Source organism: Balaenoptera physalus, assembly GCF_965194825.1.
Source record: "Balaenoptera physalus genome assembly, chromosome: X".
Classification (NCBI taxonomy): domain Eukaryota; kingdom Metazoa; phylum Chordata; class Mammalia; order Artiodactyla; family Balaenopteridae; genus Balaenoptera; species Balaenoptera physalus.
Window position 1 is genome coordinate 98,434,075 of NC_138903.1, and position 23,916 is coordinate 98,457,990.

At 42.5% G+C, this 23,916-nt stretch overlaps 1 protein-coding gene across 2 annotated transcripts in view; it reads right to left on the minus strand.

The window, feature by feature from the left end:
* Nucleotides 1-23,916, minus strand: part of DCX (doublecortin) — a 364,207-nt gene that overhangs the window by 34,420 nt on the left and 305,871 nt on the right. For both annotated transcript variants that reach the window (XM_082447684.1, XM_082447683.1), the window contains 2 exons: nt 3,704-3,806; nt 1,582-1,719 (listed from right to left, as the gene is read on the minus strand). In XM_082447684.1, coding sequence (XP_082303810.1) covers nt 1,582-1,719; nt 3,704-3,806 — 241 coding nt within the window. The remainder of the gene's footprint in view (nt 1-1,581; nt 1,720-3,703; nt 3,807-23,916) is intronic.

Here is a 23,916-nt window from a genome sequence, read left to right on the forward strand (position 1 = left end):
TTTAATCAAAATATCACCAAACACATGCATTTTTTATTCCTTCCGCAAATATTACCTACATGCTTATTACATCTCTAGTACCATGCTGGGTGAAATAGGTGCTCTTATGCATCTATTCATTCACAAGCATTATCTGAGCATCTACTAGGACCCAGGTACTGTGCTCAGCACTGAGGATACAGAAATGAACATGACACCTTGCCCTTGAGGGAACCAGCATTTAGTTGAGGAAGTAAATACATACAAGTAAATACATACTTTACAACACAGTTGTGGTGAATATTACCCCAGAGATATGAATAACGTGCTATGATGTTGCAGAGAATGGAACAACTATTTCTATTTGAGGTGTTGACGGATGAATAGGAGTTTTCAAGCAAAGAAGAGTGGCAGGTTTGAGGGATGGCATTCCAGGTGCGGGAGAACAGGGTATGCAAAGACATGGAAGTATGAAATGCCTGAGCTGCCTCTTCACAGTTGAGTTCCTTCTGCTCGAGAATAAAGAGATGGCCGGTGATAGGCATGGTAGTGTGAGGCCAGCAGGACTGGCTTTTTTTCCAGGCCACGGGCATTTCAAAGCCAATAGGCTGCTCAAGCTGCCTCAAATTGAAGAAGCGATAAAGAGTGCTTTTGCTCTCTGCCCCAAGGCTCTCAGGCTAGAAGAATTCTCATGGTGAACCCTGAGCTTTGGGAGGACAAATGTGTAAATCTTCTGGAGCATATCATTTCTTTACCATGAAGGACTCAAATTGTCTGTGCATGAGTCTACTAAGCTTCTAAACTTGGCCTTCTGTGCCCTTTTGCCTTTTAGATCAGTGCCACTCAAGCTATGGGTGCAAGACCTCGTACCAGAACGTAAACCAGCACACTGCTGCCTTTATCAGTGAAATCATGCTATGAAGTAAATGGTTTGCTCAGTGGCATGACTTACATTTGCCACAAGCTCCTAATCTCATCACACACTGATAAATAGTTCATGGGTCAGCAGTGATCCCTAGACCACATTTTTTAGATTGTTCACTATCCACTAAATAAAATCCTATATGACAAATGTCTTTATTTCCTTTCAGAGCCTGGCCTATATGTCCCTTTTCTCCTGTGAGAATGATGCAGTTTATTTTGTTTCTCTTTTGGTTTTGACTTCTAAAAAATTCAAAGTCAAGTTTGAAGCTCAAGGGCATCCACCATGTTGACACTTTGAGGGAGGTGGCTTATTTTCTTAGCTTTTGTTTTTGATTCAGATTTTCTATCTCAAATTTATGTTTGACTTGATTAGTTTATTGACTATGCATTGGCTGGATGACGTTGAGAAAGATGGCAATGAACACAACCATGACAAATAGCATGACAGCAGGCACGGCAAGTGGGCCAGATTTCTGGTCTGCATCCATTTGAGTAGAATCGGTGTCGTAGCTGTGTCTCCATGACCCCAAACAAGTTGAACTGGTTAGTCTCTGAATTGATAGAATTGGTCTCATGGAGACACAAATGGTGTTCATGAGGAACTCATTCCTCTGCATGCAGAGGGTACTGGCCTCTGTAAATGAAGTCAGCGTGCACAGTTAGGAGAAGAGCACTCACCGTCTTGGTCGTTACCTGAGTCAGCTGGAGACTTGCTCCGGCGCATGGGGCCAGGGCTCTTGGCTGAACTCTTCTGAGGTGTTGGGGATGCCTTTGGGCCAGCTGTGGCTGATGGGTTTCCCTTCATGACTCGGCATTCTGGTGGAAAAGGACACAGCCAGCTTAGGAGAGCCGGGGAGAACCAAGACTCAGCATCTTACCAACCTCTGGAAACTGCAATAAGCACCACATACCAAAGCACCTTCGGACTCAGGACTACAAGGTGGTTCTCATTGTTTGAAGGAACGATGGCTCTGGAGAGGGAGGCATGGGAGAAACTTTCAAAAGTCACCTGGGCTAAGCCAGGTGTTTAAATTCCTGAATCATGGAAACAAGGGAAGGAGTAGAAAAGCAGTTCGGGCAGGTCATTCAATAGTCAAGTCAATCATTTTTGGATAACCCAGTCATGTCTCAGAATAGCACCTGTTGACATAATTAATTAACTTCCTTGGAGAAGAGATTGACAGCTCAGAGGTTGCAGCCACGCAGATGAAACATTCATGAGTAATTTAAAGGAGGGAGAGGGAGCTATTCTTTATTATTCATCGCATGCCATGTATTGTAATAGGCGTATTAAGGATGTCATGCCATGTTATAAAGAAGCACTACTACCACCACCACCATCTTGCATTTATAGAGTTCTTTTTGATTTTCAATGCATGTTTTCATCATCTGCTATGCTGGTCTAATGAATAAATGGACCAGCAGTGACTATGCCACTCAGAACTTACAGAAAGCCCCTGGGTGTGTAGGAGAGTCTGCCAAATGTTCCTGCTACTTCCCCAACCCCAGTCTGACACGTTCAGAGCACCCTTTCTATGCAGGTCACTCAGCATCCCTACAATGGTAATTTGGGGGCACTGACTGTACTAATATATTAGGAGGATTATTATACTCATTTTGTGGACGAGAATACAAAGAGCTTCAGCCTCTTGCTTAGGGTCACAAAGGAAGAAAACAGCAGAATAAGGATGATCAGTCAGGTCTCCTGAGTCCCAGTCTAGAGCTCTTTCCACGATACTTTCCCCAACCTCATGTGATCATGCTCAAAGTGGAACCAAACAGCTAGGCACAGGGTTGTCTCTTCATTGGACACCTCCTTGTCACCTTCTACTTAAAGATACATTGAAAATATCAGTCACTCAGAAAGATTAGATCTTTTCCGGTAAATTAAGTTTTTCAGGAAACTGAGGTAAGCAGAAAGCTCATTTTTGTTTGTTTTACTTCTTGTTTTGATGGATAAACTTTAGTGATCACTGTCCAGAGCTGAAGATGTAGAAGATACAAGAAACTGGACACAGCCTGAGATTTGTTTCGCTATTTTATGGTCACTTGCCTCTTCTCAAAGTGAACACAGCAGAAATGCCACCTCTTTCAGGGTCCTTGTCACTTGAGTTGTTTGCAGACTCTATATTAGTACAATTTGATTTGTTTTTTCCCACACTTTATTCCTCGTTATTGGGAAATATGTTTTGACTGTGTCTTTCCATCGGGATCATACCCTAGTCCTGTGGCTGTGTGAGCTAATTCACCGTGAACTTACACGTGGAGCTTGGACTCAAGCAAAGGGAGATGGGCAGATGCTCACCTCCTTCCTGAACTTAACAATCTTCTGGAATCTTGAGCCACAAATCAGGGGGAATGGGGCAACAAGCCAGAAGGTGGGAAGAGGGAAAATGTTTGACACTAACAACACAATGGAAAATATTTCTAAAATGGAACCATCAACATGGGCCAAAGAGCTGGAGGATGTTGACCAGAAAAAAAAAACATATGCATACAATATTCAAGTTCTGAATCCAAATGTTCCTTCCCGTGGTCTGATTGAGCCTGTCAGCCCATGTGACATAATATATGGTTCAAGAAATATGGCCACTATTGGGGTAGGTAGTGAGTTTTATTGAGTCTGGAGGCCAAACATCTGAGATATGCAATCAACTTTCACTTAGAGACTCATGTATCCAACTATACAAGAGAAAGGGACCATGCATGGATGTTTTCCAGGCCATATAAGCCCATGGAAATCCTAAGGGATAGAAGGAGCGAGAACAATGGAACAATAAAATTCAGTGGTTGTCCTTACCATTTTCATCCAGAGAAAAGTCATCCTGAGCATAACGAAATTTTTCAGGACCGCAGGCAATAAACACATCGTCATCACCAAAGAAATCATGGAGACAGGTTACCTACAGAGAAAGCGGAAACATTGAATTGATATTTGATGGTCTTGTGACAATGAACTTCATGCCATGTTGGCACGGGAAAAAAGTTTCACATCTGGGCCATCATTTTAGCCCCGAGGGATCTCCTTTTTCTCAAAATACCAGGCTCAGAGTCTGCACCACAGCCCTTCGTGAGTAAAGATATACTGACTGCCATTTTCTTTCCATGTTGCATGTGTGGTATCTTGTTTCCATTTCACCAAGAGTAACTTCAAGACCATGTCCAAATGGAATGTTCCCCTCTGAATAAAAGTCAGCAAGCAGATGACCCTACAAATGTCACCTTTCCTCAGAGCCTCAAAGACAAGAGTGCTGTTAGCCCAAGTCTGGGGGCAGGGGTGTAGGCCAAGGAAGATGAGAAAGACCTTCTGTAACCTGAGATGGACAGACTCTGGCTGACCGAGACGTGGAAGTCCCTCTCTCTATCTTCATGAGTTTTGAAAGAAGGACACCGGTTTTTAACCGCTTTGGACCCACAAAAATTGGACTTTTTGCTAAAAGTGAACTGAGCACCTGGTAGCAGCCCAGAATACCATTCCTCTCTGAAAAAAAAGGAGGGGAAAACCGTCCTAACCACTTAAAATTTAATCAAGAGCAATGGGTCCCTGTAGGCTTGAGGGTCTGCTGGAAAAGTCGTGTTCCCAGGACCCTTCCCGCCCTCTAGCGCCCTATGCATTGCGGCTTCTCCACAACAGAGAGACAGTCCTCCCCAACTCCTTTTCTGCACAAAGAAATGAGGGTCCCTGGGAAAGTATGCTGCTCCCTGTAGTCTCCCCACTTCTCAGCTTTCCTAATTACATTTGATAATTAGTCCAGCACACCAGGGAAAGCCCAGGAGAAACCATAGAGTCAAAACATTCTTATCCCAATCCTTAGTTTGAAAGTGTTCAAAGCTTCTAATTGTTCTAAGCTACCCATTCAAGCTGCTAGTAATGACTTTCCAAAGGCACCGTGCTCACAAACTAACAACTGCTTGCTGGGTGCAGAGATCAATATGTTACATTTGAAAAATGTTTGTATTAATAACATCATCACCCACCCAGGGTCTATTCAATCCCTGTTCCCCCAGCCAAGATGATTGCAAGCCTTACACAAAGCAAGAGATGCTTAAACATTATCCGCATTGTCTCAGCCTCCCAATCACCCAAAGGATGCCAAGGGAAGAGAGGGAGACTTGGAGGGCTGCTGGGTTCACCCCTATTAAGCCTCTTCCCAGCCCTGGGTCCTGACCTCATCAAATAGGCCACCATCCTTCTTCAGCCCACTCGTCCTCACCCATTCATTCCACAATCATGTAATAACAAACAGAGCTACCACTAATTGAATGCTTACTCTGAACAGGCACTCTGCTAAGTACTTCCAAATCTGTCATCCCATTTTACTCTCACAATTCCTAGAAGTTGGCATTATTGTCATCACTATTTTACAGATGAGAAAACTGAGGTCCAGAGACAATAAGTAAATTACTCAGGTGGAAAGCGATGAAGCCAAATAAGTGCAGATCGATGTGACGCCAAAGCCTGTGCTTTTAGCCACTCAGTAATACAAAGCACTTACATATGGTTCAGGCACTGGGGAGACAAATATGAGTAAGACTCAGGCCATGACTTCATGGAGCTCATAATCTGATGGAATGAGATACACTGAAACAGAACATTTCAATATCATGTCATGAGTGCTAGGAGTATCTGCAGGTGCCTTGGGAGCTATTTAGTACCACCTCCAAGTGACCCAGTCCCTAACTGGCATGTTAGTTCAATAAGCAGCCTGCATATTACCCTGGTAGTGGATCCAACGATAGAGGCTACATACATGGCTTTGAACCCTTCTGCAGATGCCCACTGACATCTTGGACCAATACAATTTGGAGCCCCTAACTATGATACATTGTGTGCCTCTGAGTTGTTTATCCCTTGCCACCTCTTGACCCTGAAGATCTCTGCCATGCTCTGTGTTTGAGGTTGCCCCTGACTCTGACTGGCTTCATTTAGTTTTGGTCATGAGTGAGGGAAGCCCCTCCCTTGGGCATCCCTCCACTAGTGGTCTCTAGCATTTAGCACTCTTGTTTCAAAACCTGCCTGTATTTTCATGAATACTCACCTAGTCCTTCCCATTAAATCACAGCTCTCCTGAATGTAAAGACCAAGTTTATCGCTCCCTATATATCTTCCCGTGGTTCCTGGTAGAGCACTTAATCGCATAGTGAGAATTTAGGCAGGGCTGTTTTTGCCTCAACTGAATGTAAAGAAAATAAGAAGGAGGCTTTGTAAGGCTATACAAAGGCAGAAAAGTAGAAACAAAAAGGAAGAAATCAATAGTGGCAGACAATAGGACCTAGCATTCAAAGGTTTTGAAAGGTAACACAAATATATAAATTTAGGAACAAGAAAGGAGCAATGACTGTGAATTCAGAAGTTATTATTTGCATAACTATGACAATTAGTTTGAAAACAGATGAAATGGATCATTTTTAAAGGAAAACATAAATAAAGAAATTAGCTCAAAAAGAAATAGAAAACCTCAACCAACTACTGGTCATAAAAGGAATTTAGTAAATACTTCAAACAGCAACTCTTCCCCCAGAGGTACCAGACCATTCATTTTGGAGGTATTTGTGGAAATCACTTCCCAAGAAGAAAAACCGAAAGCTCAAAAGCAGCCATCGCAGTGACATGCCATGCTATCCTATTGTAGGACAACAAAGCCTTCACAGACTGCTCTGGGGGTTGCTGTTACAGTGACCCACCCTCCTCCAACTCCAAGCCTCTCTGCCCCCGCCCAGGCTTTGGGAAAAGCCTTTGGATAACCCCTTCTCTGGGGAGCTTCTAAGAAAGGCAAAGCCCCTATGCTTCTGACAAATTCACAGTGGTGTGGCTGGCTTCAAACACATTCATTTTGCAATCCAGCTGTTCAGCATCAGGTTTCTTGTGTGATCCCACCCCACATTTTACTGGTTCCCAAATGTAGACAAATTCATATTGTGCATGTGGATACCCAGCTTTCCCAAATGCCTTGGATACTAAGACACAGCAGCCCTCCCCTGCTCTGTTACAGAGCTGGGAAAATAGAAAGCCCTCCATCTTAAATATGAGGAACCCAAAACACAGGATGTCAAAGTGGCTGAAGGATACACAGATGGATCATGGCACAGTTGAGACTAGCACTCAGGTGTCCTGATTCAATTCGGGACAAAACAATTCAATTGCCTGAGAGAACGTGCCTTCCTAATCCCTGATTTCAAAGGCTTGTACACAGCTTAGGCAGGAGAGTCACCTTTTGTCCTCATCAGTGCCTGATACGCATTAGAACATTTTATTGGACTCAAAAAAGATAACATCTTTATGGATCACATTTTAAATCTATGGATGAGAAAACTCCTATTCATTACCGTAACTGGTAACTGAGTATGCAGTAGAGAAGGAGGACAAGGAAGAGGGGAAGGAGGAGGAAAGGAAGAAAGAGGAAGAAGGAAAAGAAAGAGAAGAATGGAGGGTAAGAAATAATTTCCAAATGAAACTCACACTCACATCTGCTTTTTAAAATTCCATTCACTTACCACGATACAAAATCCACCTTAGGTTACGTTGCAAATATATAATTTTGCAAACCATTATTTTTGTGGTAAAATTTCTGTCATGAGGTGGCAACGAAAGTGGTAAAAATAATAATCATTATGATACCACTTACAGCATCCTCAGAGATCAAGGGTCTTGCTGACATCAGCTTTTGTTTGAAACACACTTGGTATTTAAGTCAGAGGAGAGAACACAAAAGCATGACACCCGTCTTTGTAATTAATCAACTGCCAGCACAAAATCAATAAAGTCAATCAACTCACGTGAACACTGAACCATTTACTCAATGTTCTTCCTTTAAAAAAAAAAACAGCATGAGTTGGGGGAAGGGAAGCTAGCTTGGTTATGCATTAGCGCGAACAATAGATTATATGGACCATCCAGTGGCTTAAATGCCGAAGTACAAATGGGGAAACAGAGACAACAGATCACTGTGTGGCAGTCCATTAGCTGCAAATGGCAAGTTCACTCTGTGATTTGATTTAAGCTTGATTAGATTCTCCAACCACATATTACAGACGCTGGCAGTGAGTTCTCTTACGTGTCTGCTGCTGGTAGATTCTACATTTCGCTATCTAACTGTTCAGAAAGAAATATAAGTAAGGTCTTGCTCGTATATCTATGAGACTCACTTCCAACGTGCAAAATATTTTCATTGAAAGTTCAATTCCACTAATATTCACTCATAAAACACTTGCTATGGCAAAGGAACTATGTGAGAGATACAGAAATGTACAGAAAAAGGCCCCTGTCTTCCGAGTTGACAGCATAATAAGGAGTCAGAACCTCACAAATAATTGGAATACAAGGCATACTGTTTTTAGCACCATTACAGAGGCACAAAAAGCAAGAGGAGCACAGGTGACAAAGAGAAGAATTCTAATCATGAGAAGTGGGGAAGGCTGCACAGAGAAGATGACACAAAGTCTGACTCTTGAAGGGCGTGTGGGATATAGGTTGATGGAGACAGGAGTAAAAGGGATTCCAGGTAACTGCATAAATAAAGGAAAAGAAGCAGGAACTTGCTTTTTCGTAATAGCCCTGGAAGAAGAACTGCATCTTGTTGACTATAGTCACAGAGATTCTAATTCTCTATAGCACAACTGCCCGGACCCATCTGCCAGCCTTCTGCACAGACAAAACATACAGTTGTCTACTGGTGGAATTCAGGGTGAAGGAAAGGGCAGAGAGTGTCTATGGGGAGAGGAGTGGCCCCAGGGGCGCAGAAGAGGGAACTTTGTGGCAAGGAAGACAAACCACACTGATTTCCCCGTCTTGCCAACAGTGTGCCCTGCCCATAGTGTGGCTGGCAAGCTTTGCAAAATGAGTTAATGAAAGATTCAGTAAACATTACGGATGAGGCTTTTTCTAAAAGTTACTGCCACTCTCATTCTGGAACATTTCCTGCCTGCCTGCCCTGGATGGGCTCCAGTCACAGGCTGGCGCAGGGTTGGCGTGGTGAGCGGAGACAATATTTATCTCTAGACTCCTATATTCAACTACCTGCTTGGCAGCTCCGTTTGGTTATCTGACAGGCATCCCAGATTTAATATGCCCCAAACCGAATTCTTACCGCTCCCTCTCCAAATCCCACTTCCCTCCAGCTTTCCTCATCTCAGTCACTGGTACCACAATTCCACCAGCTGCCCAAACCAGAAATCTGGGAGTCATTTTTTCACTAGAAGTCACATTTTATCTTGCCCATTGTCACCAGAGGCAGAATAAAATCCACTTTCTGTCTTGGCTGTATATTACCCAATCTCTTATGCCACATATGCTACCTAGCTCCAGTCACACTGGCCTTCTTCCTGCTTCTCAAACACATCAAGATCTTTCGTGCTTCACAGCCTCCCTCTTGCAGCTCCCTCTACATAGAAAGTACTCTTCCCAGAGCCACAGGCCTAGAGCTGCGTCTTCCCCATCAAATCTTCACCACGTACTGGGGGACGTCCCTGGTGGTCCAGTGGTTAGAACTCCGTGCCTCCACTGCTGGGGACCCAGGTTCAATTCCTGGTCAGGAAACTAAGATCCCGTAAGCTGCACGGCGTGGCCAAAAACAAAAACCCCAAAACAACAACAGCAACAAAAATAAAATAAAGTACCACATACCGTATTTAAGTCTGAGCAACCCTGAATTTACATGCCATTGTTGCTTAGAGTTTCAGATCTTTTCTTTAACCCCACAAATTAGTCATCATTATTTTAATTATTTTATATAGTTAATATTATTTAAGTTTATCTACACATATATTTACCAGTCTATTTGATCACCATTTCTCGTTACACCACTTCTCTGGGGTCATTTGAAAATTAGGAACATGTTTGACCTTCCCACTCTATCTTCCATATCTCAGTCTCACCTTCATATTTTCCATCTTCTTATCTCTTAGGGCTACATTCTGGAAAATATCTTCAAATCTGCCACTTTGCTCTTTCTTTCTTCAGATGTATTTAATTTGCTGTTTAACCCACTCAAAGAGCTTCGAATTTCAATGATAATAATTTTGACTTTTAGAAATTCTATTTCATTGTTTTACTCAAATTTGCCTGGTCATAGCTGATAGTCTCTTTTTCTTATCCCATCTTGGTTACATGTTTTGTTTATTTAAATAATCCATATTAAGTTACTTTAGGTCCTTATCTGATCGTTGTAATATCTTATGTCCTTGAGAATCCAAATCTGTTGTTCCTGCTAACTCTCCCTCATGGTGACTGGTTTCCTTTTGTGTTTGATACGTTTTAAAATTATGAGCTCATATTTGATTAAATTAAATCTTTGGGAATCCTCAGGGGTCTTAGGTTGGGGATGCTTTTCTCTGAAAAGGACATGAATTTGTTTCTGCCAGGTGCCAGGGTTCACTAACAATACGGGGGCAGCACCTTTTTTCAGCTATGGTTTCCCTTGTGACATGAATAGTATGAATCTGAATTCCAGACCTGTGTCAGAGCAAGCTTTGGGCTGCAAATTCTCAAGAGGATGCTTGGCTAGCACCAGCCACAGCAGCAGTAACAGTAGTACTCTTGTTTATTTTGTTTCCTACCTGGAGTCATGACAGAGACAAACAAGTTTACAGGTAGGTTTTTGGTATATCCCCTTTTAAGGGTCCTGGCTTAATGCGGAGGTTACAGCTTCAGGTCCCTCACTTTTCAAGGACCTTGTGTCAACTGAAAAAAAAAAAAAACCCAAACCCTGCACAACATAAAAAGCTTGAGTCAAGTTTATTCAGTATCTTACTGAGGACTATAGCCCAGGAGACAGCCTCTCAGACAGCTCTGAGAAATGTTTTCAAGAGGTAAGGGGTGGGGGGGTTAGTATATATGTGATTTTGGTGAAGGAGGTACGTGCAACTAAGCACACATCTCGGTAGAAGGTTGCTGATAGTCACGAGGAACAGATACCTTAGTTAATGGTTTTAGTGCTTTTCTAAGTATAGAAAGATGCAAGAATCCAGTTTCATAAAAAAAAAACTTCTCCTGAAAATATCTATCTGAAGGCCTGTTCTGCAAGTTTTCCCAGAGCACTGAGTACCTCATTCTTGATCTCCATCATGAACTCCTTTCAGGGTGGGTTGAAGGTCAGAGACTGAAGTAGCTAATGACTCAATCCTTGTAGAGCCAGATGATGAGTGACATTCTTTAGTTGGCACTTGCATGTCCTGCACTTCTGATAATATCCAAAGCACCGGGCTCTGATTATGGGTTTTGCCCTCAGGGAAGCTCAGGCCTTTACATACTGCCTGCTGCTCTAGTTTCAACTTCTGGTCCCTCTTTCTCCTGCCTTTCTTTTCCGGAAGCTTAGAAAAACATTTTAAAATGTTTGTTGCAGGTTCCTCAAAACACTAAACACAGAATTACGTATAACTGGGCCCCTGGACCCAATTTTAACATGTGAGGGGGTGTGTGTGTGTGAAGTGGTTTCTCCACACCTCTAACAAGCAAAGCTTGGATACCAGCAGGGTGTCCTACAATTCCACTGAATTCTGACACTATCTATCTATCTGGAGATAGCATCAGATTCCATGGGTTATGGGTTCAGTCCTACAAGACTGCCCCCCACCCTTTAGAGATCAGTCACAAGCCTAGGTTGTTGTTACCTCGACTTCTGACCAACTGGCTATAGATCAGAGGTTAAATTTCTTGCAATTGGAGTAAACAGAGCAGACTTGTTTGGGATCCTCTAATGCTGGGGAACCAGCAGGAGGCCGCTTTGACCCCATCAATGTCTAACCCCATTTCTTAATAACCATCTAAAGATTTCCACCTTGCTGGGCCAACTCTGCCGTCTCCGTTTACTCTTTGTTTCGCTCCTATCGATATTTGCTTTATTCACCTTATTTCTCATAACCATTTCAACATTTCCACCTTGTTGGGAAGAGTCCCGTGACTCTCCCCTCAGCCCCTCCTAATTCCCTTGTTAATTAACCTAATGTTTTTATTAGCATCTGTAAGACCCCTGAGGGGAAGCTGAGGCAGCAAATTCCATAACGCTTCCAGAACTGTTTTTTATGTTTTCCAACATTAAGATTATAAGGGGTGCCCATGTGCAAGTGCCCTGGATAACAGGTATATTCAGCCGGGTGAATATTCCGGTCATCACAAAGCCAGTACTACGTGGCTTGCATACAAGCATCAGCTGCTTCATTTGGGGTGTTCTACTTGACATTCATAAGGGGAGACAGACAGCCCCTCTTTTCAGGGTAAACAGACCTTACAGCGGCGTTTATCCAGCCCACCATGCTGGCTGCTCCCTCGGGAATAAGCTGTTTTGTGTCTGGATCACATATAGCCATCTGTGATTGTTTCATAGTGACCTGTGGGGCCTGCATCAACCCAAACATGTTCTTCCACCAAAACCAAAGACAAAGACACAGCTTCTAAAGTAGTCACTCTCACAATCCATTTTGGTAAAGGTTCTCCAGGAAGCTGATGATACTGATTCACAAAATGAAACAACTCCTTCATACCACACTCCCTGGTTTCAGTACTTTCTTGCTTTTGCCCTCTCCCCATGCTAACTTCTTGGTAACCAGAGGTCTTAGAGGTACTTCGTGTTGTCCCTGCACAATTTCTACCTTGGCAGGGGGTGGGGGGAGGCAGCTGAAGTTCTGAGTCACTGAAATCTGCTTTTGGTCTAGCATCAAAATTGGACACACTATTCTCTTTTAGTTTATCTATTATAGATCACAATACCCAAGGGAGTGAATATTTTGCCTCGCTCTTATCAGTTTACATTTCCTTATGCATCCAGTGAATTAACTCCCCAGGAGTTGGAGCCATCACTAAATTCCACTGGTAACTTTTACCTTTAGGAAGTGATTGCAGCATAGCTGCTGCTTCGTACTGTGGGTGACCATTTGGCCACACAGGAATCAAAGGTTCATCATTCTCCTGTCCTTTCATCCTTTCTCTTCCAAACCACAAGTTTCTGTGAGCCAGGGCTGTTCTAGCAAATCCCACTTCATTGACACCAGTCATCAATTCCAGTGTGTGTGTGTGTGTGTGTGTGTGTGTGTGTGTTCACGGGGAGGTTCCCCACACCAACAAACAATTCTTGGACACCAGCTGGATGTCCTACAACTCAAGTCTGACACTATCTACCCAGACATAGTGTCAGATCCCACAGGTTAAGGGCTCAGTCCCACAAGACTGCCCCCAGCTCCTCCATTTCAGATGCCAATCACAAGTCCAGGTTCTCACCTGTACTTCTGACTGTTGGGTTATAAATCAGAGGCTCCCAAGACCGCTTCCTTAAGTTTGATTAATTTGCTAGAGTGGCTCACAGAACTCAAGAAAACCATTTACTCACTAGATTACTGGTTTATTATAAAAGGATATAACTCAGGAACAGCTAGATGGAAGAGATGCTTAGGGCAAGGTATGGGGAAAGGGCACGGAGTGTCCATGCTTTCTCTGAGTCAATCTCCCTTGCTCTCCACGTGTTCACCAACCTGGAAGCTCTCCAAACGCTCTCCTTTGGGTTTTCATGGAAGTTTGATTATATAGGCATGATTAATTAAATCATTGGCCATTGGCGATCCATTCAATCTCCAGCCCCTCTCCCCTCCCAAGAGGTCTGGGTGTGGGACTGAAAATTCTAACCCTTTAATCACATGGTTGATTCTCCTGGCAACCAGCCCCCATCCTCAGGTGCTTTCCAAAAGTTACTTCATTGACATAATAGAAACACCTTTATAGCTCTCATCACTTAGAAAATTCCAAGGGTTTTTGGAGTTCTTTTGCCAGAAATAGGGACAAAGACCAAATATATATTTCTTATTATAAATCACAATATCACACCTAAAGACCCAGCAATTCTACTTCTAGGTATATATACCAAAAAATTGAAAGTAGTGACTCAAATAGATACCTGTATGCAATGTCCATTACGGCATTATTTGCAATAGCCAAAAGGTAGAAACAATCCAAGTATCCACCAACAGATGAATGTATAAACAAAATGTGGTATATACATACGAGTCACATTGTATTAATGTATTCATACAATTCAACCACAAAAAGAATGCAGTTGATACATGCAAATTGGACCTTGAAAACATTATGCTAAATGAAATCAACTAGAAACAAAAGGACAAATATTGTAGGATTCTACTTATGTGAGATATCTAGAATAGACAACATCATTGAGACACAAAGTAGACTAGAGGTTACCAGAGTCTAGGAGAAAGGGGATTGGGGAGTTACTGCTTAAAGATTACAGAGTTTCTATGTAGGGCGATGAAAAAATTCTTGAACTGGGTAGTAGTGATGGTTGAACAACAATGTGAAGGTAATTAATGCCACTGAATTGCACACATGAAATGGTTAAAATGACAAATTTTTTGTAATGTATATTTTACCATAATTAAAAACATTAATAATGTAATATACCCCAAACCATTGAATTATACTCTAAATGGATGAACTTATATTATGTGGATTATATCAATATATCAATAAAGCTGTTTAAAAAAGGGAAATGTAAAGAAAAATTGTGCTATAATTTATCCAGGATATAGTTGTATTGTAGCGGGAAGACTTTTTAGAAGACTTAGTCTGCCATATTGCAGAAGCAGAAGTCAAATTTCACCTATTCAGTGAGGTCTTCCTTATCTCCCGATCTAAGCTAGAACCACCACCACCACCATATAAGATCCAAGAGAGTAGAACCCTCATCTGTTTTGTTCACCATTGTATCTCCACTAAGTCTAAGTCTAAAAAGTCAAATATTTAAAAAATATTATTATCACCAGTAATAACAAGAGTAGGAAGAGCCCAAGAACCATAATAATTAAAACTGTTTCATAATTAAGGATATTACAGTATAATAAGATTATTCTAGACCACTAGTGATCATTGTCTACTGCACCACATATTAGAGAAAGTCCTAAGAGATAAAGATTGACTTGTTTACTAAATTCTAGATCTATTTGTTTTCTAATTATATGCATTGAAAAACACGTCCACCCCCTCCCCAACTAAAGACCATTTCTTTAAGCACGTAAGTTACCCTATGGGTTTTGCCCTTTCTCTCTCTTTCATCCATCAAGGCATGCATTTCTTGAAGGCACTGACCGTGATTTGCCTCATGGTACCTTAGGAAACAGTGTTGACTGGCTGATTGTGCAGGGAGGGACTGATATTCTCTTCCCACTATCTTGCGCCACCCTCTGGAAATTCTCTGCCCCTCTGCAAGCTAGTTTATTCCTATGGCAAGTCATGTTGAGGCTGATTCCCTCTGATCTCCAGCACTAGATCTGATTGGATCTCTCTTTTTCTTTTTCTGGTGAAGAGTGACTAGTCCTTAGAAGCTCTTCTCATAGGTTTCTAGGAAATAAAGTATCATGTGAAACTCCAGGAATAAATCACATTTCTGTCAACCGATTCCTTCCACTGGTCTTAGACTCAAAGCCAGTGGTGACTTTTCTTCCCACTTCATTCTAGAATTTCCCCCAGAAAACCCAGTTAGACTGAAATCTAGGCAGCCAGATCTCAGCTGAGCCATTGTCCCTCAAGGTTATTCTTTTCAACTTTTAAAATAATTTTTCTTTGAGTGGTGAAAGGACATAATAACCCCACATAGCTTTTGTTGTGTTGCCTTTGTCAAGTGATCTCACCTCCATTACGTCATTTGGTTCATTAGCCCCATGTTTTATTAATGAAGCATGAAAGCTCATCAAGATTAAGTGACTTGTACAAGATCACATTGCTAGTTAGTTACAGAGCTGATACTGGAATTCCAGACTGCTTTTATTCTGCCACACTGGGTACCTAAGCTATACAGCAAAGGTACTCATTTCCTACATGGGGAGACCGAGGTAAGGAAATACAGTAGGGGGCTCTGGGTAGTATGAAAATACCTGTGACCTGGGAAAGAGGGCCACAGAAGGGAGGATGGGAAGGAATAAGACTTTTTACCCTATTTTACCAGGAGCTAGTGTGATTTAATAACCTGAGCAAGGCTGTGCCAGCTCCCCCTGGAAGCCTGGCAACCCCTCAGTGCTCCAGGGTGTTTTTTCCTTAGCTTTTCTTTGCCATTTTCCAAGAGTCTCTGTGTTAGCTCCCACTGGGGGCCTCACAGGGATGAGAACAGCTGCAGAGGCGCTGGAGTTGGGCTGCTGAGTCCATGCCCGGGACCGACACCTGCCCCTCCACAGGGCCCTGGGGACACGTTGGCTCAGAGAAACAGGGACGAGACAGAACTCCATTCATCAGAGAGAACTGGGGTGGAAAAACCCTGCCTGCTCCCTTGGCACCACTAAGCTCTATGGTTGGCCCTGAGCCCCATGCAGCTCCAGATTCTGTTTGGTAGGGTCAGTTAAAAGAAGCAAGTGTGCTTCTAGGGCCCAATGCCGTTATCAATTGCATTTAACAGTTATCTGGTATCTACTGTGCACAAAGTATAGTGGGAGTATGGCTTTGGAATTCAGTAGAGGAAGGAAAGGTTTGTTTTAAAAAACGGGGGGAGTTCACCTCTACCTTGGTTCTAGGTTAAACCCTGCCATTGACTTACTGTGAAATCTTGGATGAGTAAGTTGCTTTCTCTCTGGGCCTCAGTTTCCTCTGCTGTAAGGTGTGGATGCTGTTCTAGAGCCATCTGAGGTCTAGGTCTCTTTTCTGTTACGAGCCCTTTTGAGAATTTGATGAAAGCTATGGATTTGCTTCCCAGAAAAAAAATGCATATGTGCACACAGATAGCTAATTTTGCATATAATATAGGGAGTTTAAGGATTTCCCTAAAGCCCTTCGATAGATCTTAAGTTTAGAACCTCTGAACTAGTTGATTTCTGAGGTATCTTCTAGCTCTGACAGTCTACAAAACATTCCAGGTTGGACACGGTTAATAGGCAGAGACACCAGGGCCAGAATGCTGGCAGCTGTCATGGAATCCCAGAGGCTTAACTGTACCCCCCTTCCCAGGCTTCCTGAGACTCCAGTCCAAGGGAAGCAAAAGGATGTAAGCTCATTCTCTGCAAACTCAGTCCAAAGGAAGCAAAGGGGTGCAAACTGATTTACAGCAAACCAGAGACTGGAGTGTGCATCAGACAGTTGCCTCCCAGGTTGCTGGAATTTAGCAAGGATACGAACTTCGTGAGAGACAGTAGGCACGAGAGTCACGGCCTCTAAATGTCCCTCAATGGTTGGTTGCGGATAGGACAAAGAGAATGGACTGTCCAATTGATAAGGAACATACAGCTTGATTATAGATGTTCAGAGGTGGTGACTCAGGAGCTAATTCTCAACATGATTGGACAGAATACTAATGGCCATAAACCTACTGCATTTCCTTACATAATGTCCCCTCCTTTACAAGTATATATTTTACTACAATAGAAACATCAGGGGAGAAGAAAAGGAAGAGATTTGGTGGGTATATCAGTCAGGGTGCTAGTAAAAAACACATGACATACTCAGAGTAGATAAACTGAGTAAAGTTTAACAAAGGCAACTGATTACAAAAGTATGGGCAGTGTATAAAGAAACCATAGGAAATGCTGAAGTATCCCAGGACTAGTAATAATGGGGTCCATTACCACCCTTACGCCTGAAAGAGAGAGGAGAGGTAGCAGACACCAGAAACCAGAGGGAGGAGAGAACATGAAAATTATACGAAGAGAGCTTCCTGATAGGAGCTGTGACCTTCAGTGAAGGGATGTCCAGCATCCTTGCAGGCAGGGTACCAGGGAATAAATAGCCTAACCTCACTCCTCTCCTCCCTGCCAGTGCTTCCCTTTCCAAACACAACTGGAATCCTGAAGACAAGGTAGCATGTTGATATGGGTCAGCCTCCAAGGGCACAGAGCAGGGTGGAATAGGGTAGAAAGTAGATAGTAGATCTGGAGAGGAAGGCCTAGAGAGTAGGTCTGTCACTGCAGGCAAGAGAAAGGAACTGTTGTTACAGCCTTGACTATGACATCTATCCAGTGGATATTGTGACACTTGGGTAAGAGTTATTGAAGAGGCGTGACTACAATTAAGCAATAATATTAATATCATTTTGCATTTGTAAAAGCTTTTACATATTTCATGCTGCTTTCACCCTATTGTATCTTTTGAACCATACAGTTACCATGGAGACAAACAGGTAGTTCTATTTTACACATGAGGAAACTGAGGTCCAGCCAAGGTAAGGTGATTTGCAAGATCAAATGTCTATAAAGAGGGAAAGAGACTAGAACTTGGGTTTGGACTCCTGGTCCAAGGCCATTTCCACTATATCCTGTTGCTTTTTCTATATCATGTTTCAGTCCACAAAACTGTTCTGACAGGCCTTCAGAGGACTCCTACTTCTGACAGACATGAAAAGCCACCAGAAGAGCAACAATGAGGAAAAAGAGTGCACAGACTTCTTCCTCATGTTTTTAAGGAAGGTGGTAAGAAAAGAGGCTGAGGTGGAAGACAGATAAGCGGGTCCAATATCCTTTGCAAGTATTTCCCAGAGCGGAGGTTCTTAGGCCCAGTTCCTGCCAGTTCCTGGCCTCTGGGTACCCCACCTCATCAGCTATACACTTGCATTGTGAAGGATATGGTTGAATGAAAGTAGGAAAGGAATGGAAATGAAGAAATTCAAGTTCAAGATAAAAAGAAAACAGAAACTTAACATGTCTTTTAGAACTCAACTGCAAAAAGTAAAAAGTATTTTCACATTTGTCCCAAGAATGAAAACCATGAGGAGATCTACCTTTCCGTTTGCAATTAAGTAGGATTTCCAGAAAATTACAAGGGTTCACTCTTCTTAGGAACTGCAATAGTGCCGAATGGGAGAGGTGAGCCAGGCACTAGATGTGAAAGAACATTTGGGAAGGATGGGATTACCTTCCCAACAGATGCTTATACCTGCTACCTTAGATCTCCTGCTCCGAAAATAATTCAGAAGTCTGTGGACCCTAGAAGGCTTGAGACCAATAAGCTTTCACAGTCCATAGCTTCTAGAGCAGCGGTTCTCAACCCCGGGGCCATCTTACCTCTCCCTAACTCCCCAAGGGACACTGAACGTTATCTGGAAGCATTTTTGGTTGTGACAACTTGGATGGATGCTGCTGACATCTAGTGGGTAGAGGCCAGAGATGCTGCTCAGTGTCCTACAATGCGCAGAACAGCGCCCCACGGCAAAGAGCTAACTCTGGACCAAAATGTCAATAGTACCAGGGTTGAGAAACCGTGCCCTAGGACATTTCTCGACTGTCAAGAGAGCACCTTTGCTGTGACCACCACTCTCCGCTCCCGACCCGTAAAGATGGCTTTCTGACTCCCACCTATGGATCTCAGGCTGGCCACTCCCTAGAATCAGCTCCATTTTAGCAGGCTTCTGGGCGGAAGCAGACCTTGATCTCATTTCCTAAGGCAGTATTGTTTTTACTATTGTTTTACTATTGTTTTTACTATTGTTTTACTATTGTCCATTGCTATTTCGTTTTTGACCCTTGGCCTTGCTTTCACCCCAGTAAGAAGCTTATTTCCTAATTCCTAACCGCTTTTTTAGTTAATGACTCACAGCCTGCCTAGACCTCTGGTTTTTGCAAAGTCCTTGGCTCTTCCAGTCCTGGCATCCATCCCAGGCTCTGAGGTCCAGCTTCATCCATGGTTTCAGTACAACACTGCCTTACTCATTCCATTCTGGGACACCAAATAGGGTTTGGACTGGTAATTACACTAGATCTGCTGCCTCTTGAATCTGCGTGAGAAGGTTGCCAGCCCCAGGAAGGAAAGGACTCAATAAACTATCAGTCAATACAACAGGTCCTCCTGCTGTGATTGTCAAAGAAAGCTGTAAGAGGAAGAGAAGATGCATTCTAGGGCAATACATTTCAGAAGACTTCTGTGTCAGCTGGCTTAAGCAGAGACAGAAAGATGTCCTGCCCAACGTTGTTATAAATCTAGTTAAGTGCGCACTTCACATTTGAAGGGAAAAAAAGCTGAGGATAAATTGATACTCCACAGTTGAGATAATGTCTGATTTGGCCATTTCTCAAGTGTCAGCCTCATAGGCCTAGAATGGAGTATAAAGAAGGAATTGGAAACAATATAAAAAGTATGAGGATTATAACCATGGAGGCAGTAGGACTATCTGCTGTTTTCCTAACAAACGTCCATTCCTGAGTTTTGAGACTTGGGATTGACTTCTAGTTCTGGTTCAGTCACACATTGCTATATGATCATGAGCGAGTCACTCAAATACTCTGTACCTCAGGTTCCTCATCTGAAAAATGGAACTAATACTACTCTGACTGCTTCATAGTAGGGGTTTTTTCCAATTTAGAACAAAAAGAGATAGTGCGTATGAAAATGCGTTGAAAAGTACTAGTGCTGTATGAATGCAAATTATTATAATTACTTTGCAAAAGCTGTATGACCTAAGGGGAAATGAGGTGGGCCAAGAAAAGCTGGTAAAGTTTATTTAATTTTTTTCCCTTTTTCTTTTTTTAACATCTTTATTGGAGTATAATTGCTTTACAATGGTGTGTTCGTTTCTGCTTTATAACAAAGTGAATCAGTTATACATATACATATGTCCCCATATCTCTTCCCTCTTGCATCTCCCTCCCTCCCACCCTCCCTATCCCACCCCTCTAGGTGGTCACAAAGCACTGAGCTGATCTCCCTGTGCTATGCGGCTGCTTCCCACTAGCTATCTATTTTACGTTTGGTAGTGTATATATGTCCATGCCACTCTCTCACTTTGTCCCAGCTTACCCTTCCCCCTCCCCATGTCCTCAAGTCCATTCTCTAGTAGGTCTGCGTCTTTTCAAATATACTTCAATTAAAAATAAAAAGAAAAGCTGGTAAAATAAATCAGGTTTTGGCAAAGAAAGAGAGACAGACACATACAGACACCCACACAAAGGGAGAGAGAGAGAGAGAGAGAGAGAACCCAATACAAACTCTCTTCACCATTTCATAGCACCCAAGGCCTAGAAGGAAAATCCACCGTCTTTCTCTGCCGCTACAGAACACTTTACTTCCACATCCTGGGCATAGTAGTACCTATCTTCTTTCATAAAATCCCTACAATAAAGGACTCTCCAACATTATTTGGTAATGCACTCCAGAATCGATCTTTCCATCAAGAAATTGTTCTGAATTTGTTTACTAATTGAATAGCATTCACTGAATGCTCATGAGAATTCAGCCACCATGGTAACTGTCAGGGATACAGAAAGAATAAGACACAGCTCCCATCCTCAAGGAGCTGCTAGTCTGGTGGACATTTCTTTTGGTTGAGTCCCTTCTGTAACAATTTAATTCTCTTCTTGCATCTGACCTACATTTAATGGCCTGAAAAATTGACTTTTGGACCTTGTTTATACAATCATCTAAACTGCTTAGCCATTCCAAGTTTTGACTCATACCAATTGCTTTTTGAGCCTGTTAAGATTTCGAACTTACACAATTAAATTAGTTTCCCTTAAGAACGGGGAAAATCATCCAAGTCAAATGTACTGGCAAGGAAGGCCAACTGGTTGCTGGGAAACGATCAGTTGACTGCAAATTTCTGATAAGCTAAATCATGCTAGAGTGTTCATAGCTTAATCTGCATCCCGCCCAGGGTTGGAGGTATTGCCATAACTGAACCCTAAGGAATAAAGCTCTAATAGCGGACGTCTCACGTTCCTTAAGATCTGGTGAAAGATATTTGAGGGCTTTTGATGGCCCCTTCGAATCACTCTCTTCATGTAAACCGTCTTTAAAGTTCTGTTTCCACCTTCTTCTTGCCATTCATCTTCCCATTACGCCAATCATCATTTTTTAATGAGCCAAATTGGTTCAAACTCAGCTAAAAGTCAAATACACAAAGAAGTAAGGCTGATGTCTGTACTAAATGAGAGCTTCTATGACAACCCTGAAGGAGGCCAGGAGACAAAATGCTTCTCTGAAGACATCCAGGAGGAAGAGCTAGTGAAAGTCCTGTGTTCTCCCCCTCCTCACAAAAAGCCTTTCTTTCCTCCTCTTCAAATCCATTCCGCCACACAGAGAGCCAGGACTAGTGGCAAGTTTAAGCAGGAATGCAAATTGAGGGATGTGTACAGGAAGACAGAAATAGACTGTATAAAATGGCAGCCAGTGTGATCGCCTGGAAGGAGCTCAAATCAAACCTTTCCACTGAGAGCAAAGCAGCTCCTGTTTACATTTGTCCCTTGCATGAGCTGCTGGGATCAGCAGTCAGGCTTTTGATGGTTTATAGCAACAGGACACAACCCCTTGGAGGGCTGAAGGCCCACTTCTCACTGTACCTCTTACCAAATAAGTGGTAAGATCCACACTGAAGGCACAAGAACCTGAGCTAGACTGAACCTGCATGATGAGATTTCCCAGTCCCAATAAAAACCAGGCTTGCTGCAGCTTCTACAAAGCAACCCACAGCACTGGGTGGGGAGACAAGCTGCAGTCATAGCAATGTCATTTTCTTGGCATGTACAGTAGATCAAGGGTCATTTAATTAACACATAGTTGGAACAGAGAGTTTAGATGAATTGCATTTTTCGGTTATTGAAGGTGAGCCTTTTAAAAAATTCACTCATATTTTGGTTCCAATCTTGTTAAAGAAAAGGCTTTAAAAAAAGTAATAAGACCGAACACCAGATTTTGGCTACATGTCATTCTCTTATTAAGGTAGAAGATTTTAAAAAGTTATTGCAACATCTTTAGGATCATGTCTTTCCATCCTCCCAGTGTCTAGCACAGGACTGGGCACATGGTAGATTCACAGAAAATTCGGTTGCTTTTAGTATTCTAATGAATCATCATTTTACTGTATTTTTTGTGTGTCTACGCAGCTGACATCCTCTCTTTGTCACATATGTACAGCTGAAGTGTATCTATTATTAATCTAATATCTGCAATTTCTTGAAATTGTTTTGTTTATTATCTCTGTCACTAACAGTCACTGACATAGGTCCTCATCCGGAACTCAAGGGCAGATGTGCATTCTTCTGGTCATTTTTGTGCTGAGGTTACACTTTAGCCATCCAAATTCAGCTCAGAGGAGACAAACTAGAGCAAGAGAAGAACATGGAGCCAAGAGAAGGGGAAGGGAAGAGAGACAGGAAGAGCCATCTAAAATGCTTGCTGGGCCATGGTTCAGAGAAAACTGCCTCCCTAGACTTGGCTGTCTTTCTAGGCCAGGCCTCTGTCAATAACACATTTATTGGCCATCCTGACTTCAGCCTCTGATTTGCCCAATTCAAATAGACTTTTTCCAAGAAACAGCTCTCCTAGTCATGGCCCCTGACCATTACAAACAATGCTGTTGAAAGGTCCGAGTGAAAGGGGCCATTTTCTCCAAATGAGTCACCACCACCTGGAAAGTTCTTGGAAAATGGAAGAGGCGCCAAAAGGCTAAAGACAAGGAAATGTTGTCCTACTTTTTTGAAAAGGGGAAGAAGTATATCTCAGAAAATATAAACCAATAATTAACTCGATGCTGATACCCAGGAAAAAATATCTAAAAAGGGTTATTAGAATACTGTTTGTGAACACTCAAGAGAAATTATGATCGGTAGACACAAACAAGGGTTGACACAAGCCATGCCCAGCTTATTTTTCTTTTGATAAAGTTACTAGACATCTCAGGGTATGGGTGCAAAAATACATTTAAAAACGTATTTTGAGTACTGACTATGCCCTGGGCCAGGGTTGGCAAAATACTTGTCTCCTGAGCTCATGGCAGAAATCATTAACTCCTCACAATGCTCTTGCCACTGAGTTCCTACCCGACCTCACAGTCTTCCTCAGTAGGTAGTCACCATGGTCCATCTGCCATCCTAGGCTCAGGTCCTGGGGATGCAAAGAACACATAAGACCCTAAAGGAATTCATAAAATAACAGAGGAAGTATGTTAGTTATTACAATCCTATTGTATAGAAATGGGACCTGTCAACACTGCTTCAAGGATGACGAATGTGGACCCAGTAACACATCACAGAGGAGGTGACAAGTGAAATGGGTCTCAATAGATGAGTAGGAATTCTCCAGGTAAGGGAGGAGAAGAGCCATAAAAAAAA